This window comes from Trachurus japonicus, chromosome 14 (genome assembly GCF_045865225.1).
Source record: "Trachurus japonicus isolate A0001 chromosome 14, Traja_1.0".
NCBI lineage: Eukaryota > Metazoa > Chordata > Actinopteri > Carangiformes > Carangidae > Trachurus > Trachurus japonicus.
In genome coordinates, this window is record NC_140920.1 from 19,520,633 (window position 1) to 19,546,223 (window position 25,591).

Here is a 25,591-nt window from a genome sequence, read left to right on the forward strand (position 1 = left end):
TTTACATAGTCGTTAGTCTTTTGTGCCGCCCAGATCTACCGAGTGAGTTTTGTATCAATCCAGTCATCAATATTACCAGTTAGAAAATTACTTTTACTTCCTGAACTCTCAGAGCCCAAAATATCCTCTCCAACCTCACAAAGTCAGGTCTACTGCTGTAAAACTGTTATCATAAATAGTATAAACAAGGGTTTTGATGTATAACAATCTTAAGGATTATAACTTTGATGAGACAGGAGAGGAAGTACTCTTCCTGTTCTCTCTTCCTCCTACAGTTGAGCTAACTTTATTGACTTTAAAAGGAGAACTGATGACATTACAAAGCCCTCTATTAATGTCTGTAGAGGAAATTACAATAAAACAAAAAAAACAACAACAAAAAACATTGTGTGTGCTTGTATGTTTGTCTGCATATACCGTTTGGTTTGTTTGTTTGTTTCCTCACCAGCTTAAGTTTCTCCTTTTCCTTTAGTACCATGATTGATTTTAACTTGTGCTACCAATATACATATATCCTTTATGTCCAGATGTGCCGTTTCAGTACAAAAACTCATTGCGCACATGTGCAGCTGTGTGATTATGTGCTGGAATGATTTTAAAAACACCTAAAAGCCTATAAACAGTCTGTTAATACCAGAAACACAACGCCATAAAGAGTGGAAGAGAAGAGCGAAGTAAGAACAGAAGCTCTAGCCGTGCTGTCGCTAATTTACAAATACTATCCACATTAGAAATGCTGAGCTCTTTACAAAGTCGTTTCTTCACGATTTTGTGTTTTTTGTTTTTTTTCTGTTTTCTACTAAAACATATTACTTTTTTAAATTCTTCATAACACCGCCAAAACGTTTGCTTCATTTGTGAGGGAACAGCAGGTTAAGACTGACTGGGTGAGGAGGGGGGTGATGAAGAGGAGGAGGCGAGGGGGGAAATACTTTGAAATGCTTCTCTACACGCTGTCAGCCGGCAGGTCGGGAATGCTAGTCTTTGCTCGTGTGAAGAACGCCATCTTCTCTCTGAAATCACACAGGGAACAGTGAGAACGTCTGTCCACAGCTGAGGACAACAGGTGCTTCAGATGAACTGGTCATATCATATCACAACAACATCATATCAACATGAACATAAACATTAAATTGACTTTGTAACTTAGAGCGAGTGAATGAAAAAAGAAAAAAACAAGCCAATGATTCACATGAGTGCAGTTTGATTTTCTATCGTGTTGCAAAGAAATGAATGAATCTGCACATTATCAAGGTTTCAAGTCAAACTGTGACAGATCCAAACAATCACTGAATTCTGAATTTCAACTCGAAAATATTTCACTGTGAGACTTTCAGGCCAATTAATTCAGATCCTTGAAGGGATAGTCTAACATTTTGTCAAATTTGCCTATTGCCATAATCTCTATAGTCTTACTGTAGGAGAAGGTTCATTACCTTTAATTGTCGGTGCAAGCTGTTTTGAGATCGGCGGGGCAGAGACGCGAGCTGCTCAGGTAACGCAACGGAGGCTCACTATATTTCTACGTTTCCCTCATCAAACTAAATACACAATCCAACGACTCCAAAACACTCTTGTGGACAAGTTGTGACCTGCACATTCGCCAGGCTATGAAATAATGTATAATAATTATGTAACATTATAACACAATAGCAAATACTCAGAACTACTTGCGCTTCTGAAGTCACTCTGCTGAGCAGCCGTGTCGGGAATGTAGTTCCGGTTACGTATTTACCTCGAAAACAACTCTGTCTCGTAACGTTCCATTATTATTCTACAGCGTGGTGACTGTGCAGGTCCCAACTTGTCCATGAGAGCGTTTTGGAGTTGTTGGATTGTGTATTTGTTGAGTTTGATGAGGGAAAACCCGGAAATACCGCGCACCACGCAGAGCTCACGTCTGCCCCGCAGATCTAAAAACAGCTTGCACCGACAATTAAAGGTAATGAACCTACCCTTAAGACTATAGGGTAGGGCTGCACAATTAATCGAATTTTAATCACGATCACGATTTTGGCTGCCATGATTAAATTAAGATGATCGTCACGATTATTAACATGTAAAAAAACGGGCTGTGCTGCATATCAAATCAAGCGCTTTCTCAACCAATAGTCAGCCAACCACCAGGGGGTGAACGAGAGGTCAGGGCTCCATGAAGCTGCCTGACTAACAAGCAAGCGCATCCTCCCTTTTCCAGAGTGTGTGTCCCAGCCGGTCTCTCTGGATCAGATCGAGGTCGGGCTGCGGGGTGGTCTCGAAGCTGGACCGAGACCTCGTCACCCCACGCGGCCGTTTTGGTGTTAATTACATGTTACGTCGTGTAATTAAAATGTTCCGACTGCGATCATAACGGCCGGTAATGGCGATCTATGGCCGTTTTGGTGGCAGCACAGTTGAGCTAGGTCGACCTGCTGGACGCTGCCTGTGTGAAAACACTTGGTCTGTTCATTAAATGTTTTTAATTCGTTCCAAATTGCTGCTGAACCGTCCGTGCTGTGCTTTGGTCCATGCTAGACAGACTCTTGCCCACACATCTCTGTGTATCATTGATGGCAAAAATTAAGTTTTACCTATACTTTGAAATTACATTTCAGAGCCTGTACTTTATTACTTTTATTTGAGTAAAGGAGTTGAATCAGCAGCTACTTCTACCAGATTTATTTTTTATTTTTTGTTTTTTACACAAGTATCTGTACGCTACTGTACAGAATGACACCTCTGCACTCTGCAATGGCATTTATTTTTCGCTAGCCCTTTGCCTTGGGTAAATTTTTATTTTAGGCTATTATTTATTTTTATTTTACGTTTTATTTTGAACTGAAAGCCTTGTTCACATAGCCTATTGTTTGTTTCAAATAGAAAGTGCAATAAAAACATGTTTTATCTAACATAATGTATAATCGTGATTAATAATCGTGATTTCAATATCGACAAAAATAATCGTGATTATCATTTTGGCCATAATCGTGCAGCCCTACTATAGGGATTATAGCAATAGGCGAATTTGCCTAAATGTTGAAATATCCCTTTGAAACTCTGAGACGGTTGATAAAAGTGAGCCCTGAGCCTGTTGTTACTCCCACCTGAAGGTCTGGACCTCAGGGACTTCTTTGCGGCTCTGGCCCCTGATCTTGTGGACGTCCTTGGCTGCCGCCCTCATCATCTTCTCCACCCGCTTCTCCTGCAGCTGCTCCTCTCGAGTCTGAACAAGAGCAACAAGCAAAGACGTGTTCAGTTCAGACACATATCAAACAGACCTGAAAGCTGGACATTGGACTGATGTGTCTTAACGTGGTCACTCACCTGTTTCTCAGCCTGCTTTAGGAGGAGGCGGAAGCGCTCGTCTTCTTGGACCCAGGCGGGCAGCTCCCTCTGACCTTGCTGCCTTGCCTTCTCCAGCTGAGACTTCAGCTCCCGCAGCACCCGCAGCTCCTGCGCCAATCTGGCCTGCCGCGTCCGGGACACCTGCAGGTCCAGCTCCAAGTCCAGGGACGTCCGCAGGAGACCGTCCAGACCTTTGACCTGCACAGGAGGCTGAGGGGAGGGAAAAAAAGACCTAGTTAAGTCCTGTAGTCACAACAACAGATTTATCTTATTATTGGTTGATTGGTTGATGTATATTAAGTTCTTAGAATTCATGAGGCCATGCAGTGAAATGATATCACTGTTGTGCAAACCCAAGATCAAGAATATAAAATGTCTTTATTTGCAAAGGACATTTTAATTAGTGAAGAGAATAATTACTTGATTAATCCGTAATGAAAACAGTTGACGTAGTTGTGTAAGTATAAGCTCTTGTTGTGTTGAACACCTTGACAAAGCTGTTATTCTAATAAACAGACAGGCCAGAGAAAGGCTCAGATGTCACATGACTGTACAGTGACAAACACTGTCAACACCATCTGATGTGTACAAGAGAATTTCCTGCTGCTGTGGAGCCCCACGAGGAGCACAGAGGCCGAGGAAGCCTCTACGTTAATGGACGCTGGCAAATGCCAGAGCTGCATTAAACATTCAGATGGATATTAAATATTGAGAGTCACTTCACTAGGAGTTAGTGGACAGCTCTACGAGTCAGCTCTCCCTCTCATCTGCCTCTCTCTCTGGAGATTGGAGAGCACAAGGTTGGTAAACCTTGAGGTTTGACTTCATTATTAAACTGTCAAGATTTACAGCCGATCACAGGGGGACACAGGTCAATTCACAGAGACAAACTGCTGGAGGGAAGTGGACGGACATTTTCTGCTCAGGCCCTCAGCCACTTTGAATTTGAATCCAACAAACAGACACAGACCGGATCAAGTAAGTTTCACACAGTCTCTCTAAGGACCGGCAGGGCAAACACAAAATCCTATGAAATGTTATTTGAAAACCCTTTGAATGAATCTCACATGACATATTATGTAAATAAAATGAGTTCAGGTGCAAGAGAAAATCTGTAGATGAAACCTGAGATGTGAGCGGAGTGATGAGGAAGAGAAAGGGATAAAGAAGTTGTTTCTACCTTCTTCATGCGCATGCTGCGTCTCTCTGAGGCGTTTCTGACAAACGGAGACTTCTTGGAGAGGGTGGAGCTGTCACTGTCGCTGCGGTTGATCTGAGGAAAACAGAGCTAGTTAAATCTTCTGTGTTTGAGGAGAACAGTCTGAGTTTTTCTCTCTGTTCTGTGTCATATTGTAGAGTCAGTCAGTTCATCAGTTACCCTGCAGATGTACTGGCTCTGAGGTCCGGGGGAGAAGGTCTTGGAGCGGATGATGGTGTTCCCTCTCATGAAGGGGTTCTGCTGGTGGACATCCGGCCGGCGCTCCTTGGGCCGAACCACGGAGCAGTGGTGGGACGACGACGGCAAACCATCCATACTTGTCTCTTTGTTCACCTGGATGAAGAATAATAGAAAGACAGATTTCCTGTTTATCCGAGGACAAAGTTATAAAACACCATCAGATACATCGTGGACCTTTAAATGCACTGGAGCAGCTAAAAACAGAAGTTACCTTCTCTGTGATAGCAGCTGCTGCTGTTACTGCTGTTACTGCTGCTGCTGCTGCTGCTGCTGCTGCAGGAGGGTGTTTGGTCACCTTGACCTCCTCTTCCTCCTCCTCCTCCCATTGGCTGCTGTCAGGATAAAACTCGTCCTCCTCCTCCAGAGGCCCCTCTCCCTCCACTCCGTTTCCTTCTTCATCATCAAACAGGTCTGTCTCCAGCGGGTCGCCGTGCCTGAAAATCAACAATAGAGATGCAGATGAGGAGGACTGTTGACTGTAAAAGCTCTGAGAGACAATAAATTATTGTAAATTTGGTAAGAAGAAAGAATTCTTATATGTTCATTTTTCATTTCTATTTCTTTTGTCCATTCGTGTTTTTTGCATTTTTACAACAAGAAATTGTGCCATGAATTCATGACATGTGTTTTAATGTTTTCTCTTTCCGGTAAAAGTGACATAAGCCACTGAAGCTACAGTATGTGTAACCAGGCATCTGAATATATAAAATAAGGTCACAGTTAAAATTCTGACAAATACTGTAAATAAATGAGCTTTTAGTTACTAAATGACGGAGAGTGAAAGAAAAGGAGGAGTGTGAGTGTAGACCAGCGTATTCTTCCTTATCCTCCTCTTGTGTGTGTGTGTGTGTGTATTGAATTTGTGTTTGTGTGTTTAAGCCGCCACAACCTCAGGACACGTGCTGATCGTCATGGGACAGAGGGAGGAGGAACGTTATTGACAGTCTGAACCTGCCAGGTAACATTCAGTGTGTGTGTTTGTGTGTGTGTGGTGACTAACTGCCTCTGTTGTCGTGTTTAACGCAGCTCTACAGGTAAGAGTGAGGGAGGTTTACTAAAAACATATTTACAACCTGACAATAAGGAGAAGAATTCAAGTTTAAAAACGTAATTTTCAGTTAATATCATTGATACATCTTTTTTATTTTTTAAACAGAGAAACACTCACCACTCCTCCTCCTCTGGAGCTCCGACTGTGTCGCTGCTGGAAACACGCGTCTGAAACACAAAACACATCAGCAGCAAGCTTAAATTTTGCTTTTAACATGATAAAATGAATAGTTGTACAAGCAGAAAAAAGAGAGTTATAATAATAAAGGGTAACTCCTTAGTCATAATAATTAGCAGCTGGATTTGCAAAATATTTTAAAATAATGTTGAACTAAATCAAATAGTCTCAGTGTCCACTGGGGGACAGTGTCTCCCCCCTCTGTACCCTGTCAGAGCCGCCTGCCGCTCGGTTCTCCTTGTCCTTGCTGCTGCTGATCTCAGGCATGTAGGCGCGGCTCAGCAGGTTGTACCACTTGGTGCATCGCTCCTCCGAACAGCTGACATCAGCCAGACTGATCTGGGCCCCCGCCTGGACAGAGGAGGGAGAGGGAGGAGAGAGAGAGGGAGGATGGTTAAGGTTAAGGAAATACTTTCGGCATCTGCTCATCCCTCATCCTGGTCAGTGCTCAATGCGCCCAAGGCTGTTGTCATTATTGTGTTGTCAAACCGAACGAGAGATATTTTTTTATCTGACAGGAAATAATGGCACAAATGGCACAGACAGAAAAGTATCACATGCAACAGAGTCTGGAACTGGAGTGAGGATGTTGCTCTTATGTAATAATCAACTCAACCATTCAGTCGTCAAAACAAATATTTTTAATTGTCTACTTAATTCCCTTTTTCTCATAATAACATTTGAGTCCCAACAGAAGCTTCAGGAATCTCTAAGAGAATTTAAAACAGATTTTTCCACTTTGCTTTACACTGGGACTAAAACCAGGAGAGCGCGGCTCCACTGACCAGACACTCCTCGTGGCCCGACTTGCTGGTGTTGCAGACGTCGACCCTCAGGGTCTTCTGACGCAGTGCACTGTGGGATATCTGCATGCCGAACACCTCGTTGACCTCGGCGACATCCTGAGGCAGGGAGCCGCGTGTTCGGAAGAGGCAGCGCGTGGCCTCCACGCAGGGCAGCACCACCACCCGCACATACCTGCAGGACACACAGGTACAGGTGTTACAGCTGCTGCTGCTGCTTGGTCACATGATCTTCTCAGCAGACAGTGGAGCTTTCACTGTTTCATGTCTCTGTATTTGAACATCCCTGAGCTTTTGGACCCTCTGGACGGGCCTCAGTGTTTTGTTTCTGTAGCTTATAGCTGTGGACAGAGTGTATTCAAAGTGTTTCCTACAACTGTGTCTTGTCCTTTTTCCTGTTTTAAATAAACAAACAGGTTTGTGTTTCATTATTTTGACAAGAGGTAAAGGGGTTATTACATGATCTGGTCGGCCGGCAGACAGAGGGCGCTGCAGTTGCACAGCTGCATGACGCAGATGGTGAAGCGTTGGTCTCTGGACTCATAACGGAAGCCGAGCTGCACCTGGGAGCAGCCGAGCGCCCGCTCCTCGTAGGAGTTGAGGAGGAGGTCTGCAGGGAGGCCAGGCCTGGACAACACAAACACACACTTGTGAGAATCCAAATCATTATTTTACGACAGTGTGATACTGATGAGGATGGGGCAGATACCAGTTTTTGCAAGCAATCAAACTGGGAAAGTCTTCTTCATACCTGCGCTCCGAGGGCTCGTACACTCCGCTGTCGCCGGCTACGGATTCATCAGACACTGCTGAGGTCACGCCAATCTTCTTTGGCCCCGCCCCCGTCCCCCGCAGCTGGGGAGCCGATTCTGAAGATAAGGTTAGATTAATTAAAGATACTGTAGGTTTCATGTTGATCATTTTAGGGAAAATACACCCAGTCACAGTCTATACTATTATTGTCAATACAAATCCCATAAAAACTCCAAACCAATATAACGCACAACAACATCCACTGGCTCAAAAACTATTAAAAACACATCAGTGAGTCTCACTGTTGCACCTGGTGACATGTTCCCTCATCACCATGAACACACACACCCACACACACACTGTGGTTTATTTGAGACAGTCTCTCACACACACACAATCCTGCTGCCCCAAATACCCAAAATGTGGATTAATCCACTGCTGAAAATAGTCCCTAACAAATGTATTATCTCCACCTGTTCCTGCAACTCAGGCAGCGAGAAGCACCATGTCCACTAGCGTTTCATCCAACATTTGAAGATTTGAGCTCTAAATACATTTTAAAAACTCCCTGAAATTAAAGCAAAGACATCAAGCAAGGAGTTGCAGTTTGACCGCAGAGAGAAAAGCAGAGGACGGCAAAGAGCGGAGAGATAAAGCAGAGAGAAGTCGTGTCTGGAAACCTCCGCTCCGAGCCACTTGTTTAATCACTGATTCCGATCAAAGCCTCTGTCAACACTTCACATCTGTTTGTTTTGTGCTGTTGGCTGTAATTAAGATACCGTGGCTTTGTTGAAGTCTGCAGTGTAAACCATCAGCAGAGCCTCTTCTTAGCACACGTGGCAGGTGGCGGTGGGAGAAACCTCCACCCCACAACCCCCCCACCCCCACCCCCACCCAGCTTAGACTTCAAAACATGAGCAGCAGCCTAAGCCTTTTGTAGTAGCTGCAAGTTACACACTTTGCTTAGAAAAAACAATCTCCCAGCAGCGTGCAGTTGCAGATGTTTAATCTGGACGAAGCGGTGTGCTGCTGCTGGAGTCCTCACAGTGGTCTCATTAAATATAATGATGTGGGGGGTTGGAGGGGGAGGGGGGGGGGGCTCTCCGTGCAAGGTGGAGCCTGGCACCAGGGATGGAGAGTGAACAGGAAACCAGACACCTTGTCCACCTTTCACCCGCCGCTACGACGAGAACCTGAGTCACGTTCAGCTGCCGTTCCAACTCCTACTCTTCTTTAGTTTTCACTCAGACTTATCTATCACCGTGGTCGGATTTTCAGCCCTTTCCATCGCTGCAAAAAACTCCTGCAGTTATAGCAGGTCACAGTGGCGTTTTTTGTGGAAATTGGGTTTTTCAGTTAACTGGAAGGCAAACGTCCACCAGTGATCTGTTCCTTTGGATTTGGAGAAGATGGCTCATGTTGTGTCTCAGCGACCCTCTGGAGAATTTGTAAGACTGAGTATTTTATTATCTCAGACGTGAACAAACGTAAATAAACTCACTTTAAAAACAGAGGCAGCCCACAGTCAAACATCTTAAAGACATCCAAAACAGAGGAAATCCTTCCACTTACGAAAGTGCAACCAGAAAATGTTGGTGCAATTGATACAATTGATAGTTGAAACTATTTATTTTCTGATCAACTAATTCCAATAAATTTCAGCTGATAAAATTCACCCTGACAACTGGAACAAAGGTAAAACAGACAGGGGAATAAAAAGTGTCAAATTTCTCAGAAGAAGACTTCAAACATGAGTAGAACACACACACACACACACACACACACACACACACACACACACACACACACACACACACACACACACACACACGCACAGGTGACCCAACTGTAATCCAACACCCTCCTAACCCTCCCCTCCTCTCTCAGCAATCAGGTTTCACTCACAGTATTACATTTCTCACATCTCCCTCTTTCTCTCTCATACACACACACACACACACACACACACACACACACACAGTGACGCCTCGTGTAACAGAGATATGGCCGTTACATCACACACACACACACACCCTCTGTGGCCTCTGTCTTATTGCTGCTCATCTAACTGCTGATCATTCATCACAATCGTCGTTCTCTCGTTATTAACTGCGATCGTCACAGCGATCGTTTTCCCGCTGCTCTCCTGAGCTGTTATTATGCAAAAATAGTTTTCACTGCCGTCAAGAAGACTTGATGTGATTGCTCTGAGGATAAGAGACTCTGAGTCGCTTCCTGAATTAATGACAAGTCAAATCTGAGGTGATCTGTTTTATTTGTCGAGCAACTTCTGTGACTGAACAAGCCTGCTCTATTCAAACTGTACAATGTAGTTGCTCCACCTAGGGCTGCACAATTAATCGAATTTTAATCACGATCACGATTTTGGCTGCCACGATTAAATTAAGATGATCGTCACGATTATTAACATATTAAAAAACAGCTTGCGCAATATCACATCAAGCGCTTTCTCAACCCAATATTCCGCCAACCAACCAGGGCGAACAAGGTTAGGGCTTCAATGAAGCTGCCTAACTTAACAAGCAGCGCATCCTCCCTTACTGTTGTTTACCAATCAGATGGTGTCCCGGCCGTCAGTCTGCACCCTCCAAAGGCTTCCGTACGTCGCCTCTCACCTGGATCCAGACCGAGACCACCCCGTCAACCCACGCGGCCGTTTGGTGTTAAGATTACATATTACTTTGTTAATTAAAACGTTCCGAACCCATCATATCGCCGGTAACGGCTTCTATGGCGTTTGGTGTCACCACAATGGACTAGCCGACTGCTGACGCTGCCTGTGTGAAAACACTTGGTCTGTTCATTAAATGTTTTTTTAATTCGTTCCAAATTGCTGCTGAACCACCCTTGCTGACTTGGTCCAAGCTAGACAGACTCCTGCCCCAACAAACATCTCTGTGTATCATGATGGCAAAATTTTATTTTCTACTATAGCTACTTTGAAATTACATTTCAGAGCGTACTTACATACTTTTATTTGAGTAAAGGAGTTGAATCACACTACTTCTACCAATTTATTTTTTTGTTTTTACACAAGTATCTGTACGCTACTGTACAAATGACACCTCTGCACCTCCTGCAATGCAATTTATTTTCGCTAGGCCCGTTTGTCTTGTCAATTTCAGTGTTTCCCCTACCGTTCTGATTGCGGGCGCCCGCCCCCCTGCACGGGCCCCCGCCCCCCTGAAAAACCGACATCAAGGAGCCAATCGCGTCAAAGCGACCTTTTTTAGTTGGTCTGATCAAACCTGAACGCTCCACCTAAGCACCCAAGCCTGCCAACAACCAAACGCAACTATTCTCCGCTGCCATCTGATTTTTAAAATACCACGCTCACATGCCGGTACAACACCGGCAGAAGCGCCGCGAATCAGATTCACCGCGTCGTCACCTCCGCGGCGCTCGCGCTCCTGCACAGTCGTTTTGCGTCTGGTCTATTTGTTTAATCATAAACGGCGATAAAAGCTCCGCTGTTTTCACTATTTAACTCATTATCACTGCGTCACTTACTTTGAAAGTCCAGTGGATCAGAAACGGAGCGTTTTGTACGGGAGGAGAGATCACTGATCCGCTGCTGTTACTTTCTCTCTAGACGTCTTCCCGCCTACAGATGTTCTCCTCACCTCTGAGCGTCAGGAGTTCATATAGGGATTGCACATTTTGAATTTTGTTTCTGACGATAACCGACCGTGTTAACCGATTATAACCTAACCGATAAGATAAGAATCTTGCGCGCACGCAAAAAAAGAAAAAAAAAAAAAATAAATTGTTTTCAATTTTTTTTTTTTTTATTTTTTGCCGCTAATACACACGTGCGCCGCGAACAGCTGATCATGCGCACTGAGGTTAATCTGTCCAATGTAGAACTGCTTTATACAAAGTGCAGCCAAACACCCCACTGACAGGAACAGCAGACTCCTCTGACATCTCCTCCGTGGAGCGGCAAGGTAATACAGCTGAGACAGCGACGTCCTCTTTTTTTTTTTTTTTTTTCCACGCCGTTGTTTACAGTGATGCACATCTATGTCCAGAAGCTACATTTATGTCTGACCATACCTTCACTGGGGCTGCTGCTGCACATACTGTCAGTCCCTCCTGTGTAACTTTTTGCAGCGAATATGACTGAAGGCACGTAACGCGTGCCAACCACGCCCCCATGAGTTGACGACATAAGAGCTAATAAAATAAATGAAAAAAATAACCGCTAGTATTAATCGATCAAAGTTCTTGTTATCGGTTAACGGTTAACATGGGCATCCCTATTCATTTATATATAAGACTACAGCTATATTCTATATTTTATCAGTCATCACCACGGAAAGAATGGTCCACTCACCAGCAGGACGATGATAATAAATCATAAATCCAAGTTAATAATTTCACTTATTTGCCTGAATAATATCAATTTCGATTTTTGCCTGTTATAATTCAGTGTTGCCCAAACCAAATCTGAATAATCTTGTACAGAGACCATATGAAATTGCTTTAGCCACAGCACCTAAAAAACCCACTATTTCCATACTAACACACTCAATAAAACACACACTCGTTGGCCTATTCTATAAATTTTCGTCATAAAATATTATGAAACAGATATAAAATACTAAGGCCAATGTGTGTTTGTACCTATTTGTGTTTATTTCATCCAAACAGACGCGCGAGAGATGAACACACACCACCTCACATAAACAACACTACCCCCCCCCCCAACAAAGACAACTCAAAGACCCACAACCATCACTACCCGCCGCACCAAAAACCAATCATAGCGAATCACATCACAGAAAACCTGATGCCAACACACACCCATCCCAACCAACAGGGACAAAAACACCATCTAAGAATCCTAAGACTAAATACCCAAAATAACAACCCCTGACAACACGATTACACCAATACAACAAAACAGGTTCATCACTCACAAAAAAAAGCAAAAGCCAGGTGCCATGACAACCATAAAATTCCATCACCACGCCTACAAACAACCCCACTGACAGTGACCTCATTGAAAACGATAACAAAATTCAATCCAACAGAATAAAAGCCCCCGACCCCAAAACAAACCGCCACCAACCGAAGCCACCAGAACCCCCATCGCCCCCCCATACCGGCCATCCCCTCACCATCCACACACCCCCCACCAACCCAACCCACACCCCCCCCCCCGGACTCATCGACCCCCCCTCCCCCACGACAAAACGCTAGGGGAAACACTGAATTTATTAGGCTATTATTTAATTATAATTTTATGTTATTTGAACTTAAACCTTGTTCACATAGCCTATTGTTTGTTTCAAATAGAAAGTGCAATAAAAACATGTTTTATCTAACATAATGTATAATCGTGATTAATAATCGTGATTTCAATATCGACAAAAATAATCGTGATTATCATTTTGGCCATAATCGTGCAGCCCTAGCTCCACCACACTCAGATCGGCTGCATGACTATTTTTTAGGAGCTGCATTTGAAGACCAATGACGCCACAGCAGCACGACTAGACCTTCAAATACATGCTTCTTTTACTGAGCAACAAAGGATTCAACACTCAAGGCCTAACCTATCCCAAGATTTATTGCACTACGCTTATGAAAGCACAACAGACACAGACAAAGCCTGAGGGTTCACTTTAAAAAGTAAAGTTTATCCAGTTCAGTTCTAACCAATAAACTCTGTGGATTCACTGTTATTGTGAACATAGACATAGAATGAGTGAATAAAAGCTTCCTTTGAGTTTACCTTTGACCTCCTCGCCCAGCGCGGTGTTGAGGTTCTGCTTCTCCTCCAGCCCGCCCGGGCCACGCTCCTGTCTCTGCTCCTGAGAGTCCAGGCTGAGCTCCAGCTCTGCTAGCCGGCTGTGCAGCTCCAGGTCCAGGCCCAGACCGCCGGGCCCGGTCTGGCCTGCAAACGTCTCGCCGGACAGGAAGCTAGTGTCTGTGACCAGCGGCGAGCACGGGGGAGACAGCGAGGAGAGAGACGATCGGGGAGATAAAGAGCTCATGGAGCGAGGGGTCTCCGACAGTCTGAGGGCCTGAATCCTGGACGACCCGATCTCCACTCCCAAACCTCCTCCTGCTCCTCCTCCTCCGCCTCCTCCTGCTGTGCTTCCTCCAACAGAGCTCCCCACGTCTCCTTCCGCACCTCCCGTTTTGCCCTCGGGCCTCCCGGCGTCCCCCCTCCCGCAACCCGTTACCACCTCGTGTTCGTGGATGGTGGTGATGGAGCTGGAGGGCCGGTAGCCCCCCTGGCCGCCCTCCTGCAGGAGGCTGTCCAGCTTGTTCTGGAAATCCGGGTCCGCCAGCTCGGGCTGCTCCAGGTAGATGTCGGTGAAGCTGAGGGAGGAGGTGGAGCCCAGGCTGGAGGTGGTGGCCAGCGAGCCGCGGCTGGACGTCAGCGAGCCTCGACTGCTGCCAGAGGAACAGGACAGGGTGCTGGCTGATAGGCTGGAGGGGGGGAGGAGAGGGGAGCACATTAACCATTTATCAATATAAATATATACTGCACCTAAACAAGTTGTGTTAACTCTGTGATAACAGCACTATTTAACACAAGACCAGAACAGCTTGCGACGGATGAAAACATCTGGATGATGAATAACAGTTTAGAGAGGAACCATAAATAACTTTAAAGTTGCTAAAAGTCAGTATTTTACACTCCACTGCCCTTCTACCATCGGCCTCTTTAATCACACTGTGTATCATCTTACATGCTGTCTTATTACAGTATATTGTTGATGGTCAAATTAAACACTAAAAAGAATTAAGAGTGTAGATTTCTCCCATAATAATTCCTGCAACATGAAAAAACAACATTTTAAACAGTCTCTGTCGTTTTATTCTTTGTTATTCTGTGCTTTAGTGCAGTGGTGGTTCCCAACCTGTGGTCTGGGCCCCCCGAAGGGGAAAAAGGTTAGGAACCACTGCTTTAGTGTATAAAGAGAGTTGTGTTTGAGCAGCACCTGCACTTGCATTAGAAGATTTCATTCATTATTGGTCAACAGGACATGGGGTAAAACTTCCCTCTGTCTTTCTTCGACTCTCCTCACACATTCCTCACTCTGTAAGATCGGGTGTCTAATTATAGACGGACGGCTCGTTAGCGCAGACACAGTGAACTTCTCGTCTGCGGGCGAGACGTTTGATGTCCGTCAAACGAGGAGGAGAGACGGGGATCAAACAGAGAAAGAGAGACTGGGCCTGCAGAGGAAGATGAAGAGGACTGACACTGCTCATGTCAACCTTTCAGATTTCCCACTGTTGAATTTAAAAAGCAGCTCTTGTGAAATATTCAGCGACTGGGGAACATGTGCCGATCTTACAGCAGCCTTGCGTCATGTGCTCGGGTTCGGGTACGCAGGATTAGATTTGCCCAGAGATCAGCGCTGCAGTCAAACAGGCGAGGAGAACAAATGGCTTTCGTCTTTTGCAAATGTTTGGTTATTAAAGGTTAAAAACTGAAGCTGCTCTCTGTTTCTCAGATTTCACAGCTCTGATTTCTGAAACAGCCTGGAAGCTCATAACGGTGCAATTAATTAAATGGATATTAAAGCCAGATCTCTGGTCTTCTGGGAGTTTACTGACCTGCCTGTCTGAGTGTGTCTGGTTCAGCAGCGTATTTCATGGTTTTACTGAAACCTGATGAAACTAGGACATGTTTTTACTCTTTTCTTTATAAACTGAATAAACATCCAGTGCTTATTTATTCTCTGACTAACAGACACATTTTCTATGTCTGGTAATTTCATTATTTTCTTCTCTCTGTGGAAGTTCTGGTATAATACAACTGTTGAGAGATGAGTAAGAAGCTTTTATTAAAGGAATCACCACATAACCTGACGAAGGTCCAAGGGACCGAAACATTGTGTTGGCTTTTATGAAAACAACAATGCAAGTTATGACCAAATTTGTTTTGATTGATCTTCAGGGAAGTATACCATCATGTTTTGGAAGGTTGTTGTTGTTTTTTTTTACATCTGATTATTTTTTACATCAGTTTGATGTCACACTGATGAGGTTCTGAGTGACTCAGAACATTTCGGAGTCAGATTTCACTTCTTAAAGTGAAATTCCGGCGTAAGTGTAAACCATGGTCAAACACACCGTAACACCGAGTTAGACCCCCCCTCGAGAGATCAATTTGCCCGACCGCTACATTCACGAGATCCACCAACTTCAGCAAATACCGCAATATCGCCACACACGGCGCTGTCCGGATCCACTGTCTGACCGCAACCAAAACGCCACCATTTGCCCAAAATAATGCTCAGAACTGCACCAAATGTCATCAATAGTACACACAGGGTCCCAGCACGTAGTACGAGTTGTCAAACATCTGCTAGCTTTGCCTGTTTTCTTTAGCAAGGAGATGCAACTCAACTCACCTACTTCTCCTCCGGGAGCCGCTTGTTGGTGAGGAAGCCCTGACGAGTCGATCACCGAGTGCACCGGAGTTCCGCAGCTCAATCAACAATTACCTCATGGAAATACAATCAGAGTTTTTTTTTTTTTTTATATCTTGCATATCACTTTATAACTATTATTATCGAGTGCTGGCCACGATATAGGCGCAAATGAGCATTTTTAAGAGCTGCGGAACTCCGGTGCACTCGGTGATCGACTCGTCAGGGCTTCCTCACCAACAAGCGGCTCCCGGAGGAGAAGTAGGTGAGTTGAGTTGCATCTCCTTGCTAAAGAAAACAGGCAAAGCTAGCAGATGTTTGACAACTCGTACTACGTGCTGGGACCCTGTGTGTACTATTGATGACATTTGGTGCAGTTCTGAGCATTATTTTGGGCAAATGGTGGCGTTTTGGTTGCGGTCAGACAGTGGATCCGGACAGCGCCGTGTGTGGCGATATTGCGGTATTTGCTGAAGTTGGTGGATCTCGTGAATGTAGCGGTCGGGCAAATTGATCTCTCGAGGGGGGGTCTAACTCGGTGTTACGGTGTGTTTGACCATGGTTTACACTTACGCCGGAATTTCACTTTAAGACACATTTCCATAAGAACAAAAAGCTTTTGTTGTTTGCAATTGACAATTTAATTTGATCTGTCTGTTGAAGGATTTTTTGTCACATGTACAGAAAGGTGCTACACAAAGAAAGTCTATAAGAAGAGAGACTAGTCGGGCTTTTGTCTCTGTCAGTCATGTCGTGGATGTTCACAGGTGACAGCTCAGGTAATAACTTCTCTATTCACCATTTGATATTTGATATGCTCATTTTCTGACCCTCACTTCTTACTGATGTCAATCAATTTATTTGTTTAGTACAATGTTCATTAAACAGCAGAGAACTGAAGAACAAACCTCTTGAGTTGGGTGTGTAGCGATGTGGCCAGTCGCACCATCTCCTCCAGCTCTCTGACCAACTTGTTCCTTTTGCAGTGAAGCCGCAGCCTGAAACGATATTTTAAAAAAATAATAATAATAATTAGGTTGAGAAGCTGCTGTATTTAGTGTCTCTGTCTAATGGGGCGTTGGCTCTGCTCAAGGATCATAGGTCAAAGTTGGTGAAAGTGACATTTTCAGACGGTGAATTTAAGTTCTTATTTCCCGTGTCACTGGCTGAACGCTGCGTGGGTGGACGGACTACAAGGGGTTCCTTTTGTGACCGGGCTGCGCAGCCTCCTCTCAGGTTACAGGAACAGGAGACAAAACACAAAGAGAGACTGAGCTCAGGTAGAGTCTGACCTGAACACAGAACAACAAGAGCCCTGTTAGAGGAGGCAGAGGAGGGGGAGATAAGAGCGGGACAGAGGAGGACCTTGGCCGTTCTGGTTTGCTGCATGCTGCTATTTAGGAAAAGGACGAAACAAAAGAGGAGAGGAAGGTGAAGGAGGACAGGAGCAGAGGGAGCATTTGAGAAGAGCTGAAGAACTTATCATTTTTATATTTAAAAAAGTTTTCACATAACAACAGCCTTGAGTCATATAAATAAGAGTGTCTTCACACGCTGTAGAAAGTGAAGGTTTAAGGAGGTGGTTGTGGTTAATTGAAGTTAATTCTGAGTTGGCAAAACAACAAATAAGAAACTGTCATTAGGCTAATGCGCTCACTCCCTGCTTATTTACACTTTACACAAAATTTCAGTTTAAAGGTTGTAACATACTATATCCATTAGAAACCAGACAAAAATGTAAATGAAAGACATTGGAGAGGAGAGGAGAGGAGAGGAGAGGAGAGGAGAGGAGAGGAGAGGAGAGGAGAGGAGAGGAGAGGAGGTCTGTCGGGGAGGTTTGACGCGTGTGAAGGTCAAACTCGAACAGGGGTAAAAGGTCAGACGTGTCATCAGCCGACACACACACACCAGACACTGCACACCTGTGATCACCTGCTCTAATCTCCTCTGTCACCTTCAGACACACGGTGAGAGTGGAACAACAACAGAGACACTGAACCAGCTGTTGTTGGAATGGTTTCACATCAGCTAATGTCAGCCACGGTTTATTTATACAGACTTGAACATTTTTAACTGTAATAAAGGAAAAAAATGTTTTATAAATGATGAATTAACTAACTAATGCACTTGTTTGTGTCCTGATTCTTAAAGGTCCCATACAGTACTGTGTGTATGTATATAACTGGACGTGATTTCTCAGCTTGTTTTGAGCAGCCAGTTCACACATGTTAAGTCTTTGGCACCCACGATAATACTGTAACTTGATCGAGTAAATCTCTAATTAAAACTAGCTGGGAGTTACAAAGAGCTCAAGAAGGTCACAGCAGAGAAAATAAACTCTGAGTGTAATCAGTCATTTAAAGGAAGCACACGCTCTGTTCTCCCGGGTCGGACCCCGCCCCGCTCACCTCTCGGTCAGCGCCTTGCTCTGGTTGTCCCTGGCAGCCTGCAGGTCTCGCTCCAGACGTTTCTTCTCAGACTCCAGCTTCTCGGCGTCGTTGGGCTCCAGCCGCTGGCGTGGGCTGACGTACTGCAGCTCCTTCAGCAGCTCCTCCTTCTCGTTGATGAGGATGAGGCGATCTCGCTCCGGGTCCAGCAGCCCCGGCCACGCCTCGCTGTCCAGTTTGGCGATCTGCACCTCGATGGTGGCGATCCTGTTGAGCGTGAGAAAAGAGAGGGGGGTGAATGTGCAGAAATACACACACATATTAATAGACACAAACACACACTGTGCAGGCGAAGTGACGTTACCTCCTCTTGGCCTCCTCATACTTCAGACTCAGACGAACCTTCTCCGCCAGTTTGTTGGTGCTGGTTATGAACTGGTCACAAAAACAAAACAAGGTCACATCAAGACCATGAAGTCAACACACACATCAATTTACTATAACTGTTCCAGATTCATGACTAACATTAAGAAAGATCATATCTTTTAAAGTTATTATAAGATAAAAGCTGCTGAAACACACAAAATATTTTTTTTTGTTTATAAAGAATGGAACATTAAAGGGATAGTTCAACATTTTGGCAAATTGGCCCATTGCCTTAATCCCTATAGTCATAGCAGTAGGTTTGTTACCTTTATTGTTGGTGCAAGCTATTTATAGAACGGCGGAGCAGAGCCGCAAGCTGCTCAGAGCTACACTACAGAGGCTAATGGGATTTCTTGGTTTCACTCATCAAATACACAATCCAACAACTCCAAAACGCTCTCATGGACAAGTTGTGACCTGCACATTCACCACGTTATGAGATAATAATATAACGTTATGAGACGGAGTTGTTTTCGAGGCTCGCGGTTCTGCTCCACTATTCTAAAAATAGCTTGCACTGACAATTAAAGGTAAGAACCTACTCCTAAAACTATAGGGATTATGGCAATGGGCCAATTTGCCAAAGTGTTGAACTATCCCTTTAAACGTTTCCATTTGTTCTAGTGGTGAAATGATGATGTAGATTCATTGACAAGTTCATTGATGCGAGAATGTGGTAAGTTTGATTGACATCCCTACGTTTTATACATTAAACAGTTAGTTAATGCAATTGCTCAAACTTTTGAAACGGAAAAACTCTTGGGACTGAAGCCGAGACGGTAGATGTCTGTTGTTGCCATGACAACAGCAGAAGACTGTCAAGACTCCAGACTCTGCTCTGCTGTGTGTGTGTGTGTGTGTGTGTGTGTGTGTGTGTGTGTGTGTGTGTGTGTGTGTGTGTGTGTGTGTGTGTGTGTGTGTGTGTGTGTGTGTGTGTGTGAGACTCACCTCTGCAGGGATGTCGGTTTGCGAGCCGGCGTCAGAGTAGAGCCGGGGGATGGACAGCTCCGAGTTGGCGAGCGAGGGGCTGCTGCCCCACAGCTCCTGCTGCGAGCCCGAGTCCAGCTGGAAACCGTCCTTCAGCACCGCCAGTTTCTGGATGAACACACACACAAACGGGGAGATGATGTAGTGATTCAGGAGTCACTGTTCAGCTGGTTTTGACAGTCGGCAGCTGGAGCAGCAGCAGAAAAACATTCACCACCTGACGGCCCCCCCACCCCCTTACCCCCCCACTTTTGTGTCATAACTCTGCAGCCATCTTCATAACCCAGTGAAAGATTTATACATTCTGACATTACACTTCAGGAAATCATCATCTCTGCTGTTGATTTTGCATGAACATCCAAGATCCTAGAAAAAAAAAAGCACTGCGGTGTCACAACAATTTATTCTTTTACATTTGCTCTCTAATCTTTTATCTGATCATGGTGGAAACGTGGCGTCAACGTCACTGGTCGGGGCAAAGAGCATCTTCAAAGGGAATAAACTGTAAAATGTAAAACACAAGCTCCTCTTTGTGTGCTACACGCTCCTCCGTTACATGCAGCGGCTGTGACAGCTGCCACAGCAGCGACACTTTCATCTTTACAGCCCCGTGATGAATATCATATATGACTTTGCGGTGAGTTTTGAAGCCCACTGTGGAATGCACCTTATCTTTGTCTTTTAGATGAGGCAGAAAAATAACAAGACATGACTCTATGATAACAGAGGTGTTGCCGTAATTTGATGATGCAGCTTTTCAAATGTCTCATGTCTCTTCCTGAGCCCTGAGGGTCCCAGCACATGTCTTCACAGACTGGCACCTCCACATGGGAGCCACAGTTAAGTGTTAACATTTGATTTTTTATATTTGAAAGACTTCACTACCCAACAATCATTCTCACTCAGCTGATGCCGTAATTGTTTTCTGATTGTTTACTGAGAGCTTTGGTCTGTATGACAGCTTCAGATTGATTCCAGGGTATGTTAGTTCAGTTTTATAAATGTGACATCACCTGATAAGCGTTGACTGCTGTTTGTTAAGTTTATTGCTCTGAGTACATTGTAAGGACTGAGGGCGATTCACATTCAGAAATCCACATTTCAATAAACTCCTCTCTGCCCTGATCTGAAGTGAGATGATGGGATGGTAAAACACTGACAGGGTCAATGGCAACATTTGGGGACACAGTTTTGGATCATTGATGTTTAAGGAGTGCTATGTGGACTTTTTCAATCAGTTTTTCAACTTAATAATTGATCACTTTCTATAAAATTCCAGAAACTAGTGAAAAATGTAGATATTTTCCAAGAATGCCTAAAATTATAACTGATCAAATATTGATATATTAAAACAGCTGTAAACTACTGACCCTGTATGGGTGTTATACGTTTGCTGTCATTGTGGTCCAATGATCAGATCCAATACAATAATCACTAGAATAACTCTGATTATTTGCAATTCAAAGACAACTTTAAAAAAACTAAAATTAAAACTTGCTCATCACAGGTTTTAAATGTCCTTTCTATCCAAATAGTATCTAAAACCTAAAGGAAGTCTAATTATAATCAATCACATGACATGAAACGACAAAGAAAAGCTGTAAATTGAAATTGAATCAAATATTTGGTGTCTTTAATGAATTATCTTCTTGATTATTTAAATTGCGCTGAAGCTGTGACGTCTGCCAGACACAACACGCTGCTCTTTGACTTGAAGCAAAACATGCAGAAGTACACACTTATAGATAAGTAATCTACACTCACAGACGCACAAAACATGAACAGACAATGTCAAAGACACACAGGCTGAGCTGTCAGATGCAGATGGTGAAGGGGGAGAGAGGGAGGCAGAGACAAGTGCACAGAGCAGATTATGTATAATTGAAAACACTTCCTCTACTCCCAAACCACTCTGAAGCCAGATTTCAATAATAAGACCTCATGTTTTACATCTATATAGGGTTTGTACGTCAAATGTTGTCAACACTGAGGCTTTTTTCCAACAATTGGAGTTAAAATTTGCTAAAACAGTGATAGAATAAAGAGCTGGTATTCGGTTTTCCCACATCATCTGTTAAACATGATATGCAGATGCAGATGTGCAGCATTGCTTGTTCATCAAACATCTGCATCATTGGATCAATAAAAAATGTTTTACAGTGTTATAATATATAAACTAGAGCCTCCAGACGTTATAAAGATGATTTATTCTGTACGGACAAACAACCAGACACTATAAACAGCTGTTTTCCAGTTGTTGCATCAGAGCCAGAAACTGTACATCACACAAATGTCATGCTAACTCCCACTCTCACACCTGCAGCCTGTGAACACACTCCAAGTACCATCATGCAAGTTTAATACACACTGTAGCCGTGGTGGAAATATGGATGAGTTTAACACAGCAACGCAATACTGTCACTGAATGGAGATATGGTGAAGCAGAAGCAGAGACTTGGCAGATAGGAGAGAAGGTGGAGACACTTTGTGCGATAAATCAAAACCAAAAACAACTTTATGAGTTGGTAAAATAACAATTTTTTGTCAATTTCATGTGAACTGCTGCTGAAACCACCACAATAAATCTGACCCAGTGACTTTCAGTCCACAACCAGTCAATTTCCCAGTCTGGGTTCATTCACAGACCTTTTTTAAAACCATCTATCATACTGGTATGAATGAAAGATATCAATGGAAACCAGTAGAGATAATAAAGCAGCAGAATTATTAACCACATGCATATCACACATCTGACAGTACAGCTGTATCCAACAATACTACTGCAATCAATTTCTCATTAAACACATGAGCCACCTGAAGGTCAGGTACATCTTTAACAGACTTAATAGACATTGTGTTTTTTAAATTCATCTGTAAAGTCCTAATGGAAACTCCCCAGTCCCCATCATGCATCACTTTCTTATTACACTGGTCCAATAGTCATTATTTAAAACTGATTGGCTGACAGTCAACGCCCCAGTGTAAATACTAATATTGGAAAAACAGCTTTTAGCTTTTGGAACATTTTACAACACACTATAAAACCTAATGCAAGTGTACCAATAGGTCAATTCAAAACCATGATTATAAATGACTCCAGGTCCAGTTCTATGTTGTCTGTTTGTTTGTACTGTCTGTAACCTGTATTAATTGTTGCTGTGCTCTTCTTTTGCTATATTTTTCAGTTAAAATGTACTCTTGATATTACTGCAAATGAGAGAACTCTCTCAATCATTCCTCCAGATTAATTAAGGGTTGAATGAACCTGGATAGCCAGCAGAATATTCAGATATGGAGAAAGAATGAACTGATTGCCCTTTTCAAAAATCAAAATAAACACTTGTGAATTTTATATTAGTAAGAGAGGTTATGGCTGTTTTTTGGAAGTACATTCAATGTTTTTTAAGATTTCTGTTGAACCTCTGATTTCTGAAGTCAAGTCAGTGTCGTTCCACTGAACACAGACAGAAACAAAGCTGAATGGAGACAGAGCAAGAAAACAGCAGTGAAGCAGCAACTGTAGGCTTCCAGAGTGCGTATGGTGACCAAAAAAAGGGATAATTCACACTTATTTTGACAGTCTTGAGATGTGAAACAGCATCTATAAGACTTTAAGTGTTAACTATTGCACACATAACTAATTTGGTGTAATCAGGTCCAAGTTTTCATTTAATGTTCATCAAGTGTGACCGAGGTAAATGTGTAATAATTATTCAAATAGATTTTTGGTGGTATCACTGGGCCCTTTCGACCAGGGATCGACAGGTAAGTCTGGGTTAAATACTTGCCAACCACTGATTGACTGACTGCTGACAGAACCTCCTCCATCGGTTTGGTCGATCATCATGAAGCACAGATCTCAAACATCCTCTGGCTGTACTTTCATAAATGTGAGGATTTTCTGCTTTTCTGTGTTCAATGTGGTTATAAATTGAATCTCTTTGGATTTTTTTAAACTGACTGTGAAACACAGCAAAGACCTGAAAGTGTTATGTGTTTTGGCTTCAGGAGAAGAGACTTAAATGTGATAATAAAAGTTATTCAACAAACCTACAACCTTTAGGATCAGTGGATCTCAGATCTTCCTCAGCTCTAGTTTATCTCACGTGCGCTAGAGAGGAAATGACACTCTGTACATGAATGATGTTCCTGCCATCAGCCAGATTGTTTTCACCCTCAGCAGCACGCGGCACGCCGCCCTCCTCCTCTTCCTGTACAGGTCGTCATCACAATGACTGAAGCGCAACACTAAAACACCACCTGCCTCCCTGCAGCCTCAACTCCTCTGAGCCACTAAATAGCTTTTTAGTACGTCTGCCCCTCCATTGTGATATAAAGAGTTTTAAATCATGTACACACTCTCCAGAGAGTCATCTACCTTTTTTTATTTTATCTTACACTCCATCTCATTAAACTGCTCCTTTTCCTTTCTTTCTCTACACTGCTATATTGTTCATTCATTTTGCTCAGCCTGTGGTGGGCCATTCAGCCGCTTTCAGATCTCCTGCACATTTCATTTTAACTATTTAGAGATGATTTTCTACAGCTTAGGAGAGAGAAAATATACACATCACGTTTTCCCAGTCACAGGAACAAATCAGCATCTCTCAGGACCAGATAATAAACCTTCCACCAACGCTTCACCTCCACGATGCAGACTGATCTGTCAAAGTGCAGCAGTGCAGCAGCCCGGTCGCTGCTGGATCTGTCCTTCAACCAATGACGAAGAGCAGGTTGGCAAGAATCTGCCCTGCTGTTCTTCCATCACTGTAATTCATTTTCTCCCTCATCTACAGCGACATTACGTCCTCCTGTTTGTCTGTTAAACAACATCAAGACCCGGCCTCGCTGTGATTTCTGACATGATCCACGTGGCTCTCAGTGTCGGGTGTCACTATGTAGATCATCTGTCTCCTCTTTCCTCCTTCTTTTGTCTGCTGAGGAGTTGATACAGGAGCTGATCGACTCGACATCCTCCCGCCTCCAGCACCTTTTAAACAATGCTCAGCCTCCACATGCATGACAAATCTAGACTTAAGTTTACTTGCCTCCTGTTGGAGATCCAGATAATTGAGATGAGGGATTAGAAGCATTTATCTAATTACTAGAAGGAAGGTGGTGCTGGAATTAGATTTAACCACAGTGGGTTTTACTTTCTACAAACTAGACTATATGAGCTGCTAACTGGTCTTAAAGTTGTGCTCCATCAGTTTTAAAGACCCCATATTGTATGTAGGTAGACGTCCATATAGAGCAGTTCTAGGCTCTATATTTATTCTGTGAAAGAATCAAAGCCTCGGCCCACAGAGAAATGCACACGGCCCGTATTCAAAAAGAATTAGCCTTAAAATGAGCCATTGGGGCTTCTGCAACTTTGTTATGTCACAACAAAGCAGTTTTTGTCCGTATTCTGCTGTATTTCTATTCCCTTCTTGGTTCCTAAAAGGACAGTTAAATATTCATGGATCAGCACTTCAAATTAAACACAGGAAACTCTGGGACTTTTGGGTCGACTTTCTCTGAAGCAACAAAGGTTCAAATATCCTGACTTGTCCCTGCTCCTGTCCATCATATGATTTGGGCTCGAAAAAACATTAGAGACCTTTCCCAGATGCCAAAATCCAACTTAGAGCCCTGTTAACCCTGATTGCTTCACAATGACATCCTCAGGGTAATTTTCTCAAGCTTGACAAAGCTCCTCCAGATGCTTCAGATGACACAGAGTGAGTAATACACCACCAAAATGAGCAAATAAATCTCCTCATATAAAACTGAGCCTAAGATGTCATGCTGAAATAACTTGA

The 25,591-nt window shown here is 43.6% G+C and overlaps 1 protein-coding gene across 1 annotated transcript in view; it reads right to left on the reverse strand.

The window, feature by feature from the left end:
* Positions 1 to 490: 490 nt before the first annotated feature.
* wwc1 (WW and C2 domain containing 1) overlaps positions 491 to 25,591 on the reverse strand; it is a 48,761-nt gene continuing 23,660 nt past the window's right edge. The window contains exons 7-22 of the mRNA XM_085798241.1: positions 19,749 to 19,895; positions 18,739 to 18,809; positions 18,396 to 18,641; positions 16,896 to 16,985; positions 13,329 to 14,032; positions 7,566 to 7,683; positions 7,274 to 7,441; positions 6,797 to 6,989; positions 6,219 to 6,362; positions 5,952 to 6,001; positions 4,995 to 5,217; positions 4,703 to 4,876; positions 4,505 to 4,597; positions 3,304 to 3,534; positions 3,084 to 3,202; positions 491 to 1,013 (exon numbers count right to left, since the gene is read on the reverse strand). Coding sequence (XP_085654367.1) covers positions 947 to 1,013; positions 3,084 to 3,202; positions 3,304 to 3,534; positions 4,505 to 4,597; positions 4,703 to 4,876; positions 4,995 to 5,217; positions 5,952 to 6,001; positions 6,219 to 6,362; positions 6,797 to 6,989; positions 7,274 to 7,441; positions 7,566 to 7,683; positions 13,329 to 14,032; positions 16,896 to 16,985; positions 18,396 to 18,641; positions 18,739 to 18,809; positions 19,749 to 19,895 — 2,838 coding nt within the window. The 3' untranslated portion in view covers positions 491 to 946. The remainder of the gene's footprint in view (positions 1,014 to 3,083; positions 3,203 to 3,303; positions 3,535 to 4,504; positions 4,598 to 4,702; positions 4,877 to 4,994; positions 5,218 to 5,951; positions 6,002 to 6,218; positions 6,363 to 6,796; positions 6,990 to 7,273; positions 7,442 to 7,565; positions 7,684 to 13,328; positions 14,033 to 16,895; positions 16,986 to 18,395; positions 18,642 to 18,738; positions 18,810 to 19,748; positions 19,896 to 25,591) is intronic.